Source organism: Astyanax mexicanus, chromosome 12, assembly GCF_023375975.1.
Source record: "Astyanax mexicanus isolate ESR-SI-001 chromosome 12, AstMex3_surface, whole genome shotgun sequence".
Taxonomy (NCBI): Eukaryota; Metazoa; Chordata; class Actinopteri; order Characiformes; family Acestrorhamphidae; genus Astyanax; species Astyanax mexicanus.
Window position 1 is genome coordinate 35,196,279 of NC_064419.1, and position 15,100 is coordinate 35,211,378.

A 15,100-nucleotide genomic window follows, 5' to 3' on the forward strand; every position below is an offset into this window, starting at 1 on the left:
ACCAAATTTCATGCCTGTCAGTGGATTCCATCATTTTTTTAAACTATATTTTGTTTGGTTTAGTGTTAGTTAAGCACTAACATAATCTACAATAAACTTAATATTGGTCTAAGCAATCTGTAAAAAAACAAAACAAATAGCTTGATTGATTACATTTAGAGTTATTTTCTTATAAAAAAAAATCTATAAAGAAAAATCTGGACATCTTACCTGCCAGTGGCTCTTCAATAAGATCCCCCATAGCAGGAAGCTCCCTGACCACTTCGTTATCATCTTCATTTGTATCTAGCCAGCGATCACAGGGGAATTTAAATTTTTCCTTCGTTAATGTCTTCATTAGCGTCACCTTTGGATACAAAATTATTATTTACATGTCAGAAACCCAACTGCTAAAGCCAACAACACATCAAATGAACTATACATTGTCTTACCCGGCCGAGATGCCAGCCTGCGAATGGATTTCTCTTCTCATGCCAGATTCGCAACTTTCTCAACTTTCCAAGGTCAGGCAGTTCAATCTACAGACATTAATCAATATTGAATCTATCAGTGAAAATCAGCACATTTGATGTATTTCTCTGAAAAGCTGTCATTTCCCAAAACACCATAATTACCATAAACTTGTCAAGCTGACCCTGCTCAAAATTGTCTGTTTTGTTGTTCAACTTCATTTCATCTGACTTGCCCTTGTCTCCATAGATCTGAAAGAGGATAGAGGCGTCCGTTCCGGCTCCAGGAAGATCAGACGTCCATAACCAAAGAGACCATGGATGCTCTGAGGAACAGAGAAATATAAACCATCTCAGGTGAAGTTAGAGCTGTAAGAGCAGTCTGGTGATGCCTAAATCAATGTCTAAGAGGATTTGGATGTACGAGAAATGCAAATAAAAAAACAATGCATTTCCTGTATGAAAAAACAGGGCTTGAGAAGCAAAAAAAAGGAAATGAAAAGTTAAACAGACCAGATAAATAAAAATGAAAACAGACAGTATGATAAAGTAGACAGACAATATAATTGTGTTATTACCATGTTATTACAATGTTATTAGTAGTGGAGAGTAATTCAGTGTACTGAGAGAGACAGTGAAAAAGGCAGACAGTATTAACCCATTATATTTCATGTTTTGTTCAGTCAGCTTTATTGTCTTTCTGTCATTTTTTAAACACATTTTTTACTCACTCTTCTGTCTTTTCTGCCGCAGTGAGACCATCTCATACAGTTCTCTCTCAATCAGTCCATCTCCCTCATCCTCATCCAGCCACCTACAACAAGGGAAGGTCTGCTCAATCCCAGTGAATGGGCAGAAGACTACAACCTGAAATGGTAGAGCATGAAGAAAATGACAATATGGTTAAAGATGACAGGGACCTCAAAGCCACTAGGTCAGTGGTTAGCAGGTGTGTAACAGTGCATCAATACAATGTGTCTCAGTAGTAGATTGTGGCATCACTTTACTTTTCTTTATTCAAAGTTAGAGATATACTGAGAATATTGAATATTGAAGCATTAAGTTAATTTGGCTTTGTGACATACCCTCAGGGGTCTGTCTTTTAGTACCTTTAGTTCATTTGTACTGTAGTTCTTTACAGTTGTTTTTCCCTACTATTATTACATATGGACACAGTTGTACATGAAGGGTCACTCTTAACACATTTGCACTGTTTTTACTTGAACCTGTACATCTTTTTTCCTGTCAATGATCTTAAACAGGAACTGACAGAATATCTCACCTTATCGCAGTACCACCCAGGATTAACCCCTCCATTATCATGGCCAATAGTCACACGGCTGAGAGGGCTGAGCAGAGCAGCAATCTCTATATTAAATATGTCGGTGAGGGCACGTTCAAATTTGCCTCCCTCCAGAAAGACCTTTCCACTGTTCTTTAAGCCCTTGGAGCCGTGCATAATCATGTGGATTTTGGAGTTGGTGCCAGCTCCCCTGATGTTTCCTGTCACCACTTGCACGTTGTAAACAATGCCTGCAAGATAGAGTTACAGGCAGCACAATCAGATTCTCTTAAGCTTGAGTCTTAAGCCACTGAAACAAAAATCAATAACACAAAGAAAGTGTGACGTGAAACAGAGCATGACTGACTGACCAAGTGACCGAGATACACACTGATTTTATTTTAAACAAATGATCTGCTGACAGTTGCTGACAGTTCCTTAGACCCTGATGGAAGTTTAGAACTATGACTTTAATTTATCTCGTCAATCGTTTTGTTCTTTGCTGGTTGTTCATGCTGGTAGCAAACATAAAAAACATTAATTTTTGGATTCATGCTTAATGCTTAGTATGGTCTGCGGACAAAGGAATCCTATAAACTTATCAGTTTCCTCCAAATAGTCTCATAAAATGTTATATATAAAAAATATATATATATTGTTATTTTCTATCTGACATTTGGTCAATATGCTTAAACGATTAAACTTTTTAAAGCTGACTGCCTCCAAACATAATAAAAAATCATAAAATCACATCACCAACCTGTTGGCTGACTTCCTCCCACTAGAATATCCCTTTGAATTTTCCCATCATCCTCATCTATGGCAAACCAACGACTTACAGGAAACTCATACAAGGCCTTGTTTCCCAGGTCATCCACTACCACCTTATGTGAAGGCAAATAAAAGTATGTCAGTGACAAAAAAACTGAATTGAAGACTTAAAAAACTCTGTTTAGTATAACCAGAAGATGGACTTAAGGATTTACATTTGGCCTGGAGCAAATTGAGCAACTTAAAAGATGAAATACATAAATAAAATAGGCAGCTACTTCTAAAAAAATGTTTAAAACACTTGTACAATTATTCATGATCCTCTATAATTAGGTGCGTTTTGAATAAATGGTGTTAATGTATGCAATCTATGTGCGAATCTCTCAGTTGTGGGTCATGAATTGGAAAAACAATCCGTTAAAGTAGCGTGGTGTTTCCTTTCAGCGTAGATAAGGTGACTACAGCCTGGGAGAATGACTTCATCCTAAAGTGCTTTGAGTGACACACATGCTAAAGAAGGTACGTGCACAAACCTCAACGCCTAGGATACATTACGTGCCAGATATGGTAAAGCCGTACGGTGCTAGCAACAGTCTGTTTAACAGTTCAAGAGTTCCTTGAGTTTTATACACAATTTACTAGACAAAAATATACAAATATATATATTGGGTTTTTTGGGTAATTTTGCGAGTCATCATAGACGTGAATTAGTAAACATTAACCATCCATGTACTTTGCTGATTAATGCTAATGACACCCTCATTAGTTAATTACGTGTCATGTTCTTGGGTCTGTAAATATTCAAACAGATTTGAAAACACTTGAAAAGAAACACCCATCCACCACAAAAGAAGCTGAATACTGACGCATAAAGCTCCTAAAAAAAAATAGGAGACCACTTCAAAATGATCAGTTTTCTTATTTTACTATTTCTTGGTATATATTAAAATATACCAAAATTATTGAGTAAACTGCTATTATACAGGACCTTTTCCACAAACCATCCAGCTGAGGAGCCCTTGTTGTTGTGGCCAATGGTGATCTTCCTTATTCTTCCTAAGTTTGGCGCGTCAATGGTAAACTTGTCCTCTGTTCCTCTCTCAAAATTGTTTTTGTCATTATCCAGTCTCCTTTCACCTGTGTAAAACACAGTAGAAAATCATGCACTTGTAAACAGGATACCATCTACTCAAAAAGTACACTTATTGACAATAAATAACACACCCAGGAGTGTTGTAAATGTCGCTGTGCTGTTAGTTCTTACACAAGTGAGGTCTGATTACAGTCTTTTTTTTTTTTAAATTGCCATTTCCATGTTGGCCATAAGTCAGCTAATCAATGTCGCCTTTATGTGCAGTGGTGTTATGAGAAAGAAACTTGGACTGCTACAAAGTGGAATGAACATATGGTTTTTTATGATGTATACAGGTTCTATATGGGTTTCAAGATGGTTGGGTTTGAGTATAGCGCATTGTGAAGAATGATTAAAATTTTATCAGCAATCAAGCTACATGTGTGCAGGAGCTACATGCCAGCTGCAAATATCTGTGGGCGAATGTGCTGCAGGATGTCATACGGAACCTGCATGCCATCATGCTCAACCGTATCCTATCATGTATCCAGACTAGGGACCAACAGGGTTTTCTTTTTTTTTATTTTGAGGTCACTTGAATCACCATTACATTAACACATAAAAATTTTGTCTGATTACAACAACTTCTTTTTGTTGTGTTATTTTATTTATCAATGAGTGCACTATAATTAATGAATTACTGTGAAATCAGTAGGAAAGTTACAAGTTTGAAGAACTAAAATTATAATAATGTGGTCACACAAAAAGGAATCAGGAATTCAGGAATTGATTGTGCTAATTTTGTCATTTTGCTAATGCATAATAGTGGTAGGCATGCTATTTACCAGTATCTCCAGTTTCCCCAAATATATTAATGAATACATCAGCATCCGTGCCACTGCCCTTGACATCTGCAGTGAATACACTCACAACATATTTATTATCTATAAAAAAGAAAAACATGTGTTTACAATACAGACAAAAAGATTTTCAATCTGTATATTTACATAATTCAAATGTTGGTACAGATATGCTAAGCATAACCCACATTTTGGCATATCCGAGGGGTCCACAGTGCCCAGCAGGTCCCGCACAAAAAGTCCATCTCCCTCCTTTTTGCTGAGCCAGTTATTACAGGCAAAGTAGAAGCGCAAGTGGGGTCTGTTCATGTCTGTCACCACCACACGGTCCAAGAACCAGCTTGCATTTAAACCAGTGTTATCATGTTCAATCCTTAACACAAAATGAAAATGTTTGTTCAGCAGTTTAAGGCGCACATCATGTATTTGTTTGTGTATCACATTATTTTTATATGAGCTTTATCCAGATAAACAAAGGCAATAAAGGGTATTTTTAATGATGCCATTGATAACCCATTTAATTTTTTGTAAAAGACATGCACTGTATATTTAAAGAACATGTAAACCTTTAAACAAATGTAAATGTAATAGTTCTTTACAAGTTTAAAGTGTTATGCATCTTCTTTACATAACATATCCTTCACATATTCTTCATATCATTCTGGCAGTAGTGGCTTAGTGGTCAGACCACTGAAGCAGTTGTGGATGCTGTTAAAACCCAGAATTAAAAAAAGGCTGCCATGGTTGGGCTCGCAAGCAAGGCCCTCAACTCCCACTGCAGAACAAATTTCATCTGGGTCTAAACCAAATGGTGAAAATGGTTCTTTGTCTACAAAAATTTGGAAGATTTGAAAGTTCAGAACATGCCATCAGATTCTGAATAATTCAGGAAGAAACTAAACAGAGGAGAGAGATTTTTTTCTGCTGGTTGTAAGAAGCCAGTCCCCCTCCCTAATATAGAGAGTCAGGAAGGAGAGATAACAGAGTTAAAGGTAGGAGACATGTGGTGGATGGCTGACAAAACTCACCATAAATGTGTAAGCTATGTGAGCTACATAGTTTTTTTTGTCCAACCAATACTGATACTTCCATGGACTCCCTCAAAGAATTCTTTTTTAGCATATTTTTTAAAGAGTGTATCTTACCTAATCTTTTTTAGAGACCCAACGTTGTGAGTTTTTATCCGAAAGACATCCGTCTTGCCTTTCTCAAAAGCAGTACGATTTCTGCAAAGAAAATTAATCCAATTCAGAATGAGCATTTTTAAAAGCCTAACCCAGAATACATTATCATTAATGTGATATATAGATAAAGTGCTGCCTTTGACACCATAGATCACGCTATTCTACTTGATAGGTTAGAAAATCTTATAGGAATTAAAGGATCAGCCCTCACCTGGTTCAGATCTTATCTGAGAGATCGATTCCAGTGTGTTTACTTAAATAACGAATGCTCTTATCAGTCTAGAGTAAAATATGGTGTCCCTCAAGGATCAATACTGGATCCATTACTCTTTACTCTTTATATGCTACCACTGGGTAAAATTATCCGTAGGCATGGTATTAACTTTCACTGCTATGCTGATGACACGCAACTTTACATATCTGCTAAACCCAACGAGGAGCTCTGTATAAATCCAATAACAGACTGTATTAAAGACATGAAAAATTGGATGACACACAACTTTCTCTTACTTAATTCTGATAAAACTGAGGTCCTTCTATTAGGTCCTAATATTGATAAAAACATAAATGTTAATACTGTAGACATAGACGGTCACTTAATTATACCTGGTAAAACTGTTCTTTCATCCCTACATTGGCTACCTGTTAGATTTCGTATAGATTATAAAATACTTCTCCTGACGTATAAATCCCTCAATGGTCTGGCCCCGCATTATCTACAGGAACTCCTTACTCCTTACAATCCGCCGCGTTCACTCCGCTCCCAAGACGCTGGCCTGTTATTAGTCCCGCGTATTAGAAAAAACTATGCAGGAGGAAGAGCGTTCTTTTATAAAGCTCCCCAACTTTGGAATAGCCTCCCTATTAATATATGGGACTCAGACACACTCTCAATCTTTAAATCTAGCCTCAAAACATTTCTATTTACATTACAATTTTCTTCCTCTTACAGCTTATCCAGCAAATATAAACCCTGTCCTAATCATCTGCTTTCTCTTTCTCTCCCCATGTCCTGAGCTGCTGCTACCAGTGCCCATCCCACTCCAGCAGAGTTTTATAAAACCATTCTAACCCCTTTCTCTTCCCTCCCCTCTCTGTTCTCTCTCTCTATCTTTCTCACATTAATTCTCTGTACTGTTTTTGTTCTGTTATTTGTTTGTTGTTTGTTTGTACTGAGCGGGTCAACCCGAGTAGGATGGGTTCCTCGGACTGAGTCTTGGTTCCTTCCAAGGTTTCTTCCTCTTAAAGGGAGTTTTTCCTTGCCACTGTGTCACCATAAAATTGGCATCTCTGTGGTGCTGCTCATAAGAGGCGTGGACCTGTTTTTCCTGTAAAGCGGCTTTGTGACAACCTTTGTTGTAAAAAGCGCTATATAAATAAAATTGAATTGAATTGAATTGAATAAAGGGATACAGTTCTGGAAAAATAATAAGAGACCACTTCAGTTTCTGAATCAGTTTCTCTGATTTTGTTATTTATAGGTATATGTTTTAATAAAATTAACATTGTTGTTTTATTCTATAAACTACAGAAAACATATCAAATTACAAATTCAAAATTTAGAGCATTTAGCATTGCAGAGCATTGCAGAAAATAAGAAATGGCTGAAATAACACTAAAGATGCAGAGCTTTTAGACCTTAAATAATGCAAAGAAAAGTTCATATTAAAAAGTTTTATGCATCTTTTAATCACAGTTTTCATGCATCTTGGCATGATCTCCTCCACTAGTCTTACACACTGCTTTTAGATAAATTTAAGCCACTCCTGGTGCAATCATCCATCTTCCTCTTGATTATATTCCACAGGAAACTCATCATTTTTAAGTGGTCTCTTATTTTTTTCCAGACCTGTATATGATCTAATGTATATATTTACATACAATTGTGATTCACATAACCACAAGGTGATGCAAGGTAGCAATGAATACCCCAACTATCACGCTCAGCTAATAGAGAATCGGATTGAGTGGTCAGGAATGCCTTAGAAAGCACCAAGGCACCATCCAAGAAAAAAGTAGTACTGCTACAAAATGTATCTTGTGAAGAAAGTTAACATTAATTTAACTTTTGGTTGAGTACACTGAGTAAACATCTGCAATGCAGGCTAGAAAATGTAAATGTGAATGACTTCCACAAAAGTGGAAGTGTTGTTTTATTGGTGCATTGCCCATTAAAGGAACATACACTGGCAAATATGTTCTTCTCACCAAAAACTGGGTAGTGTGATCCTTGCCTTGATAAAAAAAAAAAAAAAACATTCTGAAGAGAAGCTGACAATGCTACAAATAACCTGGGAGTAGGTTAATTCATGATTAGGCGAACAGTCTAAAAATAAAGAAAATTCAGTAGCATCTAGTTAATATCACTCCAAGAGTATAATCCTAAAAAATAAGATGTATTAGACAGCACCAACTTGAAACTAAACCAAAATGTGATTTTAGCACCAATATTAACACACAATGCTACACCAATTAATATTCTATCCTTTCATAAAGATGACACTTGCTCAAGCCTTATGATATTGGCCTACAGCATTTCCTTGAGTTTTTGCAGAATGGTGATACATTTTGTATTATATTTCTCTGCAAAGTCTAATGTCTTTGCAGCAGGGAAATGAGAGTTGCTCTTTATCAAACACAGCCCCTCTAAACAAGCCATTAGGCTATGATGAAAGGGTTTAGAATATTATGAACCTTGTAAACAAACATCACAGCACAAAATCAGTTTTATGTAAGAGAGAACAGCAGTCACATACCTCTTTTCAGTGCTGTGGGGATGAAAGAAGACAAAAGTGGAGAAAAAAAATGTTATATTCAAGCAGAAGCGTGTATAAAGACCTCATCTCTTTGAAACTTCTTTGAAAATATATATATATTTTTTAATGTTTTTCTTAATTTGTGATTTTTAGTTATGCACTGCAGAAACGAAACTGAAACAATCTAAGCTTTTGTCCCATTAAATGTTATCATGCAAATCATGCATGCCTAAATAATTCTACAACTTCACCAAACTGTGTTTAGTTGTTAATAAAATCCAACACTTTAGAGGTGATTTAGAGATCCAGTTTGATTGCAAAGGATATAACCTTTGTATAACCTGTGTATAACCTACTGTATACACAGATCAATGATAACATTAACACCCCTCTTGGTTTGCAGCACTTTGTAGTTATATGATTACAGACTGTGGTCCATCGTAGGTTTGTGCACACTTTGTGGGACCACATGACCACAACAGAGCAGGTAGGGGTCAGAGGTGGGCTGGTATTCTCACCATTGCAGTGACACTGACTTTATTATTAAGTCTCAACCACTTAAAAAATCACTTTGTTTTTTTCTGGCCTAATTTAGGTTCTATAAAATGTGTTGGGTAAGTTCTGCTAATGATCCTTTAAGACCAACAATTAACAATTAACTTGTGTCGATCACATTTTACATAAATCAAACTCACATAATAAGCAGCCTGTGGGGAATGATTAAACCTTGATGGTGAGTAAGGGTGCTTTCACACCTGCCTTGTTTGGTCCGAACCAAAGTAGCAGGTGTGAAAGGGGCCGCGAAACACGTTCCGGACCAAAGGACCAGATTTTGGTCCAACCAAGAGAGGTGGTCTCGGTCCGGATCTTCTGAACCATGGTCCGGTTCGCCTGCAGTGTGAAAGCGCTTTTCTAGATTGTTCAAACTTTCGGACCAGTTACAGGAAGCTGAGCAGGCGTTCCTCAACAACGGCAGCAGAAGAAGAAAAATAACCCTCTACTACTGGCAGCAGCTTGCGGGAAGGCGGAGTTGGACGCCCAGTCCCACCCACTTTGACCACGCCGCGCCTTATCAGTCTCGCAAGCTTGTAGTGTATACACAGTATAGAGGCGGAGCTAAGACATGATGCTGACAAAGTGGGCGGGACTGGATGGCATGACGCTAACAATGTCCAACTCCGCCTTCCTGCAGGCTGCAGTCAGTACCTTCTCAAAATAACCGGAAAAGCAGGAAAAATGAGCCGTGGATACAGATGCTTCAGGACAAGCACATTCGTTTGGTGAATTTGAACTAACCTACAGTACTGTGCTTAAAGTTGCTGCTGCTGGTATAAAAAACACAATAGCAGCACTACTATGGAGCCGAAATGAATCTGTTCATTCTGTTCGGCTTTCTGCCGAATGAACAACCAGCTGAATTGTCAACACGCCAACGTGAGACGCATGTCCTTGTAAAACCAATCAGCGTCAAGTTAAGGAAAACGCATCGATACGTAAGTGATGATGAAAGTAGTTAGGAGTATCACACAAAGGTCTTTGGTGCGCTCTCTAAACTGCAGTGTGAAAACAAAAATAAGTGGACCAAATATATACAATGTAGCAAACACATGAACCTTGGTTTGGACCACGGTCCGGACTTTCAGGTGTGAAAGCAGCCTAAGAGATGGGAGGACAAGCCCAATATGCAAATAGCTTTAATAACATCACGTGAAAACCCCTGCAAAATTGCTCATTAGACCCCATTTAACTAAAGTGTCAAACTGAGCATGTGCAGAGCATTTGGCTTGGCCTCAACTAGGGTTCAACTAAAATTTGTAAATTTTGCAGACATAAATGATTAGGTTAGGTTTTTTAACAAGAAACTTAATAATGTTAGTTCGAGGCAAATAGTTTGCTATAATTTACGATGCAATTCAGTATTTTTTGTTCAGCTGATGTAAAAATAACATTAAGGAGAAAAAGTTTTGTTTTTTACAGTGTAGAGTATGACCAACACAAACTATGCAGCAACAGATGAGCTTCTGCCTCTACATACAAGACAGAGCTGCTAGGTAGGAATGTCCAATGGTGTTTTTACATCTGAAAGTCTGGACCAGAGTGTGCACCAGGGTTTGTGTTTGTTACATTGTGTTCATTTGGTCCAGACAGCATTTTAGTGAGCACACTAAAGAACTTTAATTTGTTTTTTGTCATCGGCTATGTGGGCTGCATCTCTCCATACTTTGTATTAATTGGTTTGTAGAATGTTAGTTACTTCCCTTCGCATACGCGCTCACCCCCCAGCAGAATTAGTGTAATAGATTATCCTTTTTATTTTTGTTATAAATAATCTACATTTATAGTAGATACAGGAACTATAGGTTTGTTAACGATTGACTCAACTTCCTGTTGTTAGTCTGAAAATCCGAACTTTCTAGAAAAGTACATGGTTCAGTAGATCCATAACAACAACACCTGTTTTGGTCGGACCAAACTCAGGTCCGTTTCACACCTGGTTCTTTGGTTCGGATCAAACAAGGTAGGTGTGATAGTCACCTTATAGAGAGAACACAGTGTTTAAAAACTCCAGCAGCACTGCTGTGACTGATCCACTTGCACAAGTGCAAAAAATACTAACACACCACCATCATGTCAGTGTCACTGAATTTCTGAGAATGACCCACAATCCAATAATACATGCTCTATGGTGGGGTAGAAACAAGGAGGTAGTGTTGATATTATTTGAAAAAAATAATCTGTGAACTTTTCTAGAGCTTGAACAACTACAAAAAGTAATATTTTTGTAGTTAAACCTGTAACACCAGATATGGACTCACTTGCTGGCAAGGTGCAACTTGGGAGTTATTCCATATTCACCAAAAAGAGAGATAAAGACATTGGCATCGGTGCCGGCCCCGGCTACGTCTCCAGTGATGGTGACCACTTCATACACTGTGGGCGTATGTGTTCACAGAGAAAGTTTCAGACATTTTGGGGTTAAGTATCAGGTGATGCACATGGAGCAGGTTCTAGGAAGAGCCTAGGTGAATAATTTAGATTCTATAGAATGGAGGCATATGGCGATGCTAAGCAGGCTTAGATCACTTTAGCAGAGCGCAGCCTGAAGAGGCTGGTAAGTGCAGTGTCATCATGCATATCCAAGGTGTCAAGGCTGAACGCATGAACACGTCTTGGCAAGTGAAGCTAACAATATAACACATATCATTGTGGGAATGTTATAAAATATAATAAATTATAGATATTTTATTTGTAATTTTGTCATTGTAAATACATCTATCTAGATTTATATTGTAAGGGATGTCTCGATCAGGTTATAGTGCCTCTCAGTCCAATCTAAATCTCTTAATGCTAAACAGATAACAAATTAATATTTGTGGGCCATTCCACCGAAGGGGTGCCATTTGCTTGTTGTAACTCTTCCAAAAACTTATTTAAGAAAAAAAAAAATTCAACTCCACTTCAACATATTCAAAACTTGTACTGGTCAAACTCAGGCAGCTTAATTTATTTGTTTACAATGTTTCTAAGCCGAAGATGTAATTTCTTTAATTTAATAGTTTTCCTTAATGTAATTTTTTATCTTATAAAAAAGACCCAAACCTAACGAATGATCAAAATAGATAAATGATAAACCAAACAGTATTGGAAAAAAGTGGTTTAAACTAGCTAATATTTACTGGAACTTACTCCTGTTACTGGCACTCACTCCTGTTACTGGCACTCATTTCAGTTACTGGCATTCACTCCTGTTTCTGGAACTCGTTTATGTTACTGGCATTGACTCCTGTTACTGGAATTCACTCCTGTTACTGGCACTCACTCCTGTTACGGGAATTCACTCCTGTTACTGGCACTCACTCCTGGTACTGGCACTCATTCCAGTTATTATTTATTTTATGTTTTATGACTAAAAGTAACAGGACAGAGTTTTTTTTAGCATAGAATTAGCAAAAAGGCGGCTATGCTGATAGCATGAGGACACTGAGCATATTCTAGTGATTTTCCCAAAATGTGTATTTTAAAATTAAGCAACTAAGATCCAAGAAATAATTTAGGTAACACTAAAGAGTGTTAAGATTGGCCTTCTTAGTTATAGTGACAATAAGGCCAAATCCCTTCTGTTGTAGATGTGACTTGTAGAATGTTCCAGATGTTTCAGATGATCAGGGTAATGTATTTCATCTGTCGGGTAAACAATAAATACGCTATAGTTGTAAATATTACGTAACGTTTTCACTGTAATCAGTTTCACACAGCAGATTTCAACTAAACTCTTTGATTTACTTTATGAGAACTGCTGATTAATAATGACTGTTAATGGCACCTTAAGGCCCACAGATGGCACTCTAAACACCATAGTTCAGACAAAAACTCAGACTATGACTGAAATATGGGCACTATAAACTTTTACAATAAACTTGGAAATTATTTTAATGTAGACATCATAGAAATGAGCTGAATATGGACCAGAATGCATTGTCCCCACACTCAACTAAGCAACAAACAAAGCCTAATGGAACTAATGATGGTTACAAATTTGATGATGTAAAATATTATTCAGTAAACAGCACAGTGCTTCAACTCACTGTAATTCAGAATTCATACATTGTGTAATAATCTTTAAACACGGCTCAGCCAATCGAACGGGTGTGTTTATGTGACCGGTGCTGACGCAGGTTGATAATGAGGATGTTTCCGAATTCACATGTGTTTCAACCGCTACTTACAGTAGTAAACTATTCGCTTCCTATATAGTAAAATTCTAATGAGGGAGTCCAGATCCATTTCGGACACGGCATCGGAGCTGGATTAGTATTAAAATAGCCGATACCTGATCCATTAAAACAGGCCTTGATCAGGCCGTTCCCGAGTCACTGGGTCAGATCGGGACATCCCTGGAAATTACTATTACTATTACTGTTATACTTACAACAAACATATTACATACATCTAAATATATTTAAGGTGATTTCAAACCTTAATGCCAAACTGCCATTTAAAGTAAAGAAATGATTCAAATTTCTAGGTACTGAATTAAAATCAGAATTAGAACGTCCCTTATAATACAGTACTAATACAGTATATGATCCTAAATGTTTATGAGAATGAATACCATTCGAAAGCAGATGCATGCTTACACAGTAACTTGGCAAGTGTAAATTAAAACTGTAAATTTATAATGGAAAGTTTTGAATTACTGTAACAGTGGCAACTTTAATGAACATACTAAACAAGTCATCTTAAGGAATCAAATATTGTAAATTAATAAATGTCATTAATTACCCTTCTTTTTATGATATTCATCCTCATAGTTCTCTACCTTCTCTGCCTCATAATTCCTCAACTCGTTCTCATAGATTTCCACATAGTCAACATTCTTTGTCTTCTTTTTCTTGCCCTTTCCTTTCTTGCCCTCATCGTCGCTGTCTGTGGATCCTTTCTTAGCCTTCTTGTCCTTTTTCTTTTTCGGCGCGTCATCGTCCTCTTCTTCTTGCTCCTCTTTTTCTGCCTTCTTCTGCTTCTTGCCTTCGTCTTTGGACTTTTTGTCTTTGGCTCCCATCGCACTTTCTTGGCTTCCTTTTCTAGACGAGTTCTTCTTCGAGTCCTTTTTGCTGTCCTTGGTCACTTCAACAACATCGGGAATCTTCTCAACACTTTTTTTCCTGGGCTTGGGTTTTGGTTTGTTGTTGTTGTTGTGTTCATCCTCACTGTTTCTGCTTACCTCTTCATCCTCTGTTTCAGTCTCCTCCTTTGCCTTCTTGCTCTTTTTCTTCTTGTTTTTATCACTTTCTCCCTTTTTCTTGCTCTTGTTCACCTCAGGTGCATCACTGTCCGTGTCAGCCTCCTTCGTGGTCCGTTTCTTTCCCGAATCTGGAGCACTGCTCTTGCTTTTTCCTCTCAACTTTGATTGCCTCTCCTCTCCGTCCGAATCTTCCTCTTGGGTTTCGTCTTCCTGTCGCCTTTTTTTTCCTTTTGAGGGCATCTTTAATTTATTTACTACCTTGTAACTTTAACTGTTGGCCGCGTGTCCGGGTGAAGGACACCCAGGTTGACCTGTGAGGCTAGGGAGACCTGCCAGCTGGACAGGTCATTGGAGACAGCTCAGGGCCCGGGGATACAAGAGAGCTGTCACATTAGGGCCTTCCCCTGTCCCAAACAGCTAAGTCACCGGGCTCATTAAAATTTACCACCTCTCAGTCATTATGCAGGCGTGCACTGGGAGACGGAAGGGCTTTAGTTTAAAAGAAGTTCACTTTAGTTTTCTGAAACTGAATTTTGGATTTTGTACCACATAAGTACATTTATAGACCATCAGAAAATAAATTAAAAGTTGTCAAAAACTTTTTCTTAAAGATATTCTATATTTTTCATATATATATTAACAATTTATACTATAATATACTTAGTTAAAATAATTTTAAACTTTATATATTTTGGATCTAGTTAAATGCTGATAATAGTAGAGAGTGTTAGACGAAAAAGTGCAGTAGAGTAGAGTGAATAGTAAGGTGATTTTATGATGTTTAGTAATATACACATTTCCACCAGATGGTGGAGACATTCATCCAGGATCGGTTTTCCACCAAACAATCAAACCAAGCACTGTTGCTGTTCAGCACTATTGATATTTGTATATGATACTGATAAGAGCTGCATAATGAACAGTTTTAGAATCTTCATGTCATGTGCAATGATAAATTACAATTTTCTTTTTTTTTTTGTCTG

General features: G+C 37.4%; 1 protein-coding gene across 1 annotated transcript in view; it reads right to left on the reverse strand.

Moving 5' to 3' along the window:
- Window positions 1–14,203, reverse strand: part of loxhd1b (lipoxygenase homology PLAT domains 1b) — a 46,185-nt gene extending 31,982 nt beyond the window's left edge. The window contains exons 1-12 of the mRNA XM_049485562.1: window positions 13,658–14,203; window positions 11,191–11,305; window positions 5,580–5,660; window positions 4,623–4,807; window positions 4,420–4,518; window positions 3,491–3,639; window positions 2,492–2,615; window positions 1,732–1,982; window positions 1,181–1,316; window positions 615–775; window positions 432–518; window positions 211–346 (exon numbers count right to left, since the gene is read on the reverse strand). Of these exons, the coding sequence (XP_049341519.1) occupies window positions 211–346; window positions 432–518; window positions 615–775; window positions 1,181–1,316; window positions 1,732–1,982; window positions 2,492–2,615; window positions 3,491–3,639; window positions 4,420–4,518; window positions 4,623–4,807; window positions 5,580–5,660; window positions 11,191–11,305; window positions 13,658–13,934 (1,801 nt within the window). The 5' untranslated portion in view covers window positions 13,935–14,203. The remainder of the gene's footprint in view (window positions 1–210; window positions 347–431; window positions 519–614; window positions 776–1,180; window positions 1,317–1,731; window positions 1,983–2,491; window positions 2,616–3,490; window positions 3,640–4,419; window positions 4,519–4,622; window positions 4,808–5,579; window positions 5,661–11,190; window positions 11,306–13,657) is intronic.
- Between the last annotated feature and the right edge of the window lie 897 nt (window positions 14,204–15,100).